Source organism: Colobus angolensis, unplaced genomic scaffold (assembly GCF_000951035.1).
Source record: "Colobus angolensis palliatus isolate OR3802 unplaced genomic scaffold, Cang.pa_1.0 Scaffold310, whole genome shotgun sequence".
Classification (NCBI taxonomy): Eukaryota; Metazoa; Chordata; class Mammalia; order Primates; family Cercopithecidae; genus Colobus; species Colobus angolensis.
In genome coordinates, this window is record NW_012116378.1 from 2,644,191 (window position 1) to 2,650,356 (window position 6,166).

At 41.8% G+C, this 6,166-nt stretch overlaps 1 protein-coding gene across 6 annotated transcripts in view; it reads left to right on the forward strand.

Annotated features, from left to right (window-relative positions):
• The window catches only part of MID1 (midline 1), a 385,559-nt gene that overhangs the window by 365,938 nt on the left and 13,455 nt on the right, over positions 1-6,166 (forward strand). For all 6 annotated transcript variants that reach the window (XM_011950898.1, XM_011950894.1, XM_011950895.1 and 3 more), the window contains one exon: positions 3,909-4,116. In XM_011950898.1, the coding sequence (XP_011806288.1) occupies positions 3,909-4,116 (208 nt within the window). The remainder of the gene's footprint in view (positions 1-3,908; positions 4,117-6,166) is intronic.

A 6,166-nucleotide genomic window follows, 5' to 3' on the forward strand; every position in this document is an offset into this window, starting at 1 on the left:
AGGGTGGGAGTTACCCGATTTTCCAGGTGTTGTGTGTCTCAGTTTCCCTTGGCTAGGAAAAGGGATTCCCTTCCCCCTTGCGCTTCCCAGGTGAGGTGATGCCTTGCCCTGCTTCAGCTCTTGCTTGTCGGCCTGCACCAGCTGACCAGCACCAGCTCTCCGACATGCCCCATTGAGATGAACCCGGTACCTCAGTTGAAAATGCAGAAATAACCCGTCTGCTGTGTCGCTCACGCCGGGAGCTGGAGGCTGAAGCTGTTCCTATTTGGCCATCTTGGGCACGCCCCCTGAGTCTTCTCATTTTTAAAATAAATATTCCTGGAGGCATTCTTGTGAGAAGTAGAAGATGTATATGTAAGACCTGACACACAGTAGGGACTCTGAACATGGTGGATAGTGTTATTTTTCATAGCAGAATAGCTAACTAATCACTCTTCAGAAATTCTTTCTTTTATTCTACAAAACAGTCTGAGTCTGTGGTTCTCAATCAGGGACATTTCTTCCTCCCACTCCACCCCACCCTACCAGGACATTTAGTAATATCTGGAAGAGGTTTTTAGTTGTCACATCTGGAGTGGATGCTACTGGCATGTAGTGCGTAGAGGCCAGGGATGATGAGAAACATCCCCAATACACAGGACAGTGTCCATCACAGAGAATGATCTGGCCTATATGTGTGTTTCATGATACTGTCATCTCCCTCTCTCTGTCCACATGTGTTTTGTTTTATCCTCTTCTTTCTTTATATCCTTTTGATCTAAGAATACTATGTTATGTAACATGGTGTTTATTTGCATAAGACCCCCCCCAAGAGAAAGCAAATTGGAGTGTGTTGGTAGGGAACCCTCATTTAACCTATATTCTTGTTTCTCAGTATAAGTGTTGTATCCTAGAGGAATGTGTTGGATCCTAGAGGAAGAGCAAGGGATTTAAAGAGAGCACTGAATTAAGAAGGGGAAGACTGTGGCTTTCCCACTTGGTAGTCATATAGCTATGTGGCTAGTTTCTTCATATTTTTAAATAGACTTTTTATTTTGGAATAACTGTAGATTTATAGGAAATCCATAGATAATACAGACAGTTCTGTATACCCTTAACCCAGTTTGCCCAAATGTTAATATCTTATGTAACCTTGGTACAGTTGTCATAACTAAGAAATTAACATTGATGCATTACTCATAACTAAACTCCAGACTTTATTCAGATTTTACCAGCTTTCCACTAATGTGCTTACTTACTCTGCCCAAATTCAAGGCTTTTGCTTCAGTGAAGACAAATTAGTTCAGGAAAGAGATTAATAGCTTACTTTACTAAATAATTCAATTCATTATAATATTTGTATGGGAGACGACTCTTATTCAGGCCATTGTTTACTTATATGGACAACTCTTCCAATAATCTTTTGATACTGTACCCAGCAGCCAGTCTTCCTTCCTTGTAATCCACTCACCACATCATAGTGCAAGAGCGCTTTATTTCATGGAAATTTTCATCCTGCCTGTTTTATTTAAACTCTTCAATCTCTCCTTCACCAATCATTGGTATACAAAGAAACTCCCTGGTGTGGCCCAGGAGAGTTTTGCAATCTGTTCTTGTCTCCAGCTTCCTGGCTCACCTATCCTCCCAACCTAAGACACGGGCAGAATTTGCTCACCAAGATTACATGATTCTGCTCCACACATGAGTGGGTGAGGGTGTGAGCCAAGGCGGGCAGGATGTTTGAGGCAGTATCTCACCATCACAAGTCTGGTCTTTCCAATGGCTCTGACATTCTGATATATCTCACTGGAAGGAGGCCGAGCAGAACTTGACCTTCATTGTAAATGATGGGCGCCACCTGCTCTGCCCATTAGTATCCTATCATTTTTAATCCATATTCTACCTTCCACCTTTAAAAATTAAAATATTTTAAGCAAAACTGTCTTCATACTCTTCTTGTCTTAGTTCATAGTTTATCTCTGATAGTTGCTGGCATGATCATTCCTAAGGACTCTTTTTTACAAGTCAAAATTTAAACTATACATGTAATCCAATAGATCTTATGGCCTCTGAGAATGTCCAATCCCTGCTCAGCACTTGAGGGTTTTCTCTGCTCTCCCTTTAAAGCTTTTCTTTTCATTTTTATTGTTTTTGTTTGTTTGTTTTGTTTTGTTTTGTTTTGAGATGGTGTCTCGCTCTGTTGCCCAGGCTGGAGCACAGTGGCATGATCTTGGCTCACTGCAACCTCCGCCTCCCGGGTTCAAGTGATACTCGTGCCTCAGCCTCCCGAGTAGCTGAAATTACAGGTGTCCACCACCACACCCAGCTAATTGTTATATTTTTAGTAGAGATGGGGTTTTACCATGTTGTTCAAGCTGGTCTTGAACTCCTGACCTCAGGTGATCCACCTGCCTTGACCTCTCAAAGTGCAGGGATTACAGGCATGAGCCACCAGCCCAGCCTAAGCATTTCTTTTATATGTACAGAAATAGATTTCTGAAACAAAAGCCAGCAAACTATAGCACAACGGCCAAATCTGGCTGCCTGATTTTGTAAATAAAGTTTTATTAGCATATAGCCACACCCATTCATTTACCTATTGTCACAGACAATAGGTAAATGTCATTTACTGTAGCAGAAGAGTTGAATAGTCACAAAAGAGACCACATGGCCTGGCCTGCATAGCCAAAAATATTTACTGTCAGGCCCTTTGCAGAAAAAGTATGCTGGTCCCTGACCTAAAAAGAAAGGATTTTAGAGGTGCAGGTGTTGTGTTTGTATCCAAGAGGCAACTGGAAATCCTTTGACCTACCCACATGTGACAACACACACTGTCCCATACTCACTGGGTCAGTTTCTTGCCCAGCATCGTGTATTGCCAGAGTTGAATTTACCAAACCTTTTCCTGTGATTGTTTGAGAGCTGTACACTGGACAGAAGGAAGCTGCCAACTGCAACAGTGGCTGTCGAGTTTGGACACCATGGCATTTGCATCAGGTTGTAACTCATTTCCTGCCTTTAAATGCCTTGTACCCAATGCAGTGTTGAATGACAGGCAGTACTCCAAACCAATATTGAATTGTCAAAGAAGTAACAACTATGACAAAATGTCCAGGTGTGACTCTGCCAAGATTTTTTCATACTTAAATCTTTAAGATACAAATGTGAGTAATTGACATAGAGAAGGCCTTATTATATATAAATAATTTCATGAGTAGAAAACTCAGGCATTACTATCACAGTTTTACCTAATTTTGTGGCCTGAAAATTGTATTCTCATCCTAAATTCCTAAGAGTAGTGCTTTAATTTTTAATAATCTCAGAATAATATAAACCTCTAGAGTATTCTATATGTTAAGACCTAAGATCTTGTTTGGCTTCTGGTCGGAAGTCTATTGAGCATGAATGCATCTTATGCTGGATAGAACACTGCAGTGGTTGAAAATGGAGTCTTCATTCATTCCTCCTTTTTAGGATGCTATCCAGCCGGTATATACCTGTGCTGCTTGTGTACACCTGGAATCCATGAAGCTAGCTCACACTATGTGTTCTGGCTAAGCCTTGTCCATGCTGTTGTTGAATAGTTGGCATACCACCACTGGATCCCTATCTTAAAACTGGTAGACCGAAAGCTTATGAAGGCAGGCACATGTTCTTATTCACTCTTATTGTGTACTATACTTTACACAGAGTTGCTGCTCTCTATTGTCTTTTGAATATTATGAAAACTTTGCAAGCAAATGTCTTTGAAAGTTGCTTATAATGTTTAAATTACTATTAAAATATAAGATACCACTTTGTGATAGGAGGCGTGTCTCAGGGAGGGCTGACTTGTTCCTGTCTTTTAAATCTGATTTTGAAAATATGCTATTGGTTATAATAAAATAAACAATCCTCTTCCTTTTTCTGTTTTGTGAACTTGTTTTCAGGCCAACCATTTAAACTGGATCCCAAATCTGCTCATCGAAAACTGAAGGTGTCCCATGACAACTTGACAGTAGAACGTGATGAATCATCATCCAAGAAGAGTCACACGCCTGAACGCTTCACCAGCCAGGGAAGCTATGGAGTAGCTGGAAATGTGTTTATTGATAGTGGCCGGCATTATTGGGAAGTGGTCATAAGTGGAAGCACATGGTAGGCAACTTATATCCATTGTCCTGCAGTTATAAAAAGGCACATCTCATTCTGTACTTAGTCAACCCATACTAAAATGCATCTTAAAGAATAAAATGCAGAAAAGTTGTATTAGTCAGCTATTACTAGGTAATGCTGCATAACAAACACCCCTAAACTCAGCAGATTCAAACAATGACCATATATTACTAATAACCACATCTGTGGGTTCTCTGTTCAAGATTATAGAGCTCTGGTCATTGGAAGAGCTATACCATGCTAACACTGGTCTTTCATGCCATAAAACATGGGTCAGCAAACCACAGCCCATGAGCCAAACCTGGCCTGCTACCTGGTTTTGTAAATAAAGTTTTATGGGAATACAGCCAGGTCCATTTTTTTACATGTAGTCTATGGCTGCCTTTCAGCCACAACAGCAGAATCAAGTAGTCAAGAGAGAATCATATGGTCTATGAAGCCAAAAATATTTACTTCCTGGTCCTTTCAAGAAAAAGTTTGCCATTCCCTACTTTAAAACATCACTCTTCATCATTATACAAAACTAATTTATGTTGCCTTGTATGTTTTATGATTCTAGACTGGACCAATTAGTGCAAATAGCTGAGGGCTGAATGGTGGGGGTGAAGCAGTGATCATAGGCTGGGAATAATTTCAAAAGGCCTGTTAGATCCAGCCCAGTAACTTTAGCCCACTGAGTTCTCTAAGAATAAGGGCAAAGGTCAGGACACAATTACACTGGAATTAATTAACCTCACAAAGTTAACCTTGCCTAATCCACAACCACAAACTGCACCCCTTACTTTGACCGTCTGTCTCACAAATGCCTGCTTGCTATTGATCAAAAAGGGAGCTATTTTATTTTTATTTAATAGGCCCTCATATGGTCCAAGTATGTGCCAGTCACTGGTCTAAGCATTTTACAGATGTCAACTCATTTATTCAGGCTTACAGCCCTACAAAGGTAGGTGTTAATATTATCCACTTTACTGATGAGGTGACTGAGGTATATGCTGAAGATCACAGGGTTACAAAGCTCACAGGTGGCAGAGTCAGCAAGTCTGCAGTCAAGGGTCAGGCTCTTAAGCAGCAGTCCACAAACATTATCTGTAAAGGGCCAGAGGTTCAATATTTCTGGTTTTGCACACCAAATGATTTTTGTCACTAATACTCAACTCTTCTGTTGTAGTGGGAAAGCAGCCACAGACAACACCTACACAAATGGACATGGCTGCATTCCAATAAAACTTCATTTATAAAAACAGGCAGAGGGCCAGAGTTGGCCCCTGGGTAGTAGTTTGCTGTTCCCTGCTCTTAACCACCATGCTATGCTGCTATTCACAAAAGGGTGGTATATTTTTGAAATGCTGTAATTACTCTCTAGGGCTTACAATAGTGTACTTAATGAGTGATAGCTAAATCCTTGCTTTTAAAAAAAATCAACATTCAAAATTGCATAGCCTGAAGATGGTGAGTATAACAGTGTTTCAATATAAGCATGATAAAACACTTCTTATTTATATATTTAAAAAAGTTCAATTCAGAGGGGGGCGGAGCAAGATGGCCGAATAGGAACAGCTCCAGACTCCAACTCCCAGCAAGAGTGACACAGAAGACCGGTGATTTCTGCATTTTCAACTGAGGTACTGGGGTCATCTCACTAGGGAGTGCCGGACAATCGGTGCTGGTCAGCTGCTGCAGCCTGACCAGCGAGAGCTGAGGCAGGGCGAGGCATCGCCTCACCTGGGAAGCGCAAGGGGGAAGGGAATCCCTTTTCCTAGCCAGGGGAACTGAGACACACAAAACCTGGAAAATCGGGTAACTCCCACCCTGATACTGCGCTTTAAGCAAACGGGCACACCAGGAGAATATACCCCACGCCTGGCTGGGAGGGTCCCACGGACACAGAGCCTCCCTCATTGCTAAAACAGCAGTCTGCAGCGATCTAACCGCAAGGCAGCAACGAGGCTGGGAGAGGGGCGCCCGCCATTGCTGAGGCTTAAGTAGGTAAACAAAGCCGCTGGGAAGCTCAAACTGGGTGGAGCTCACAGCA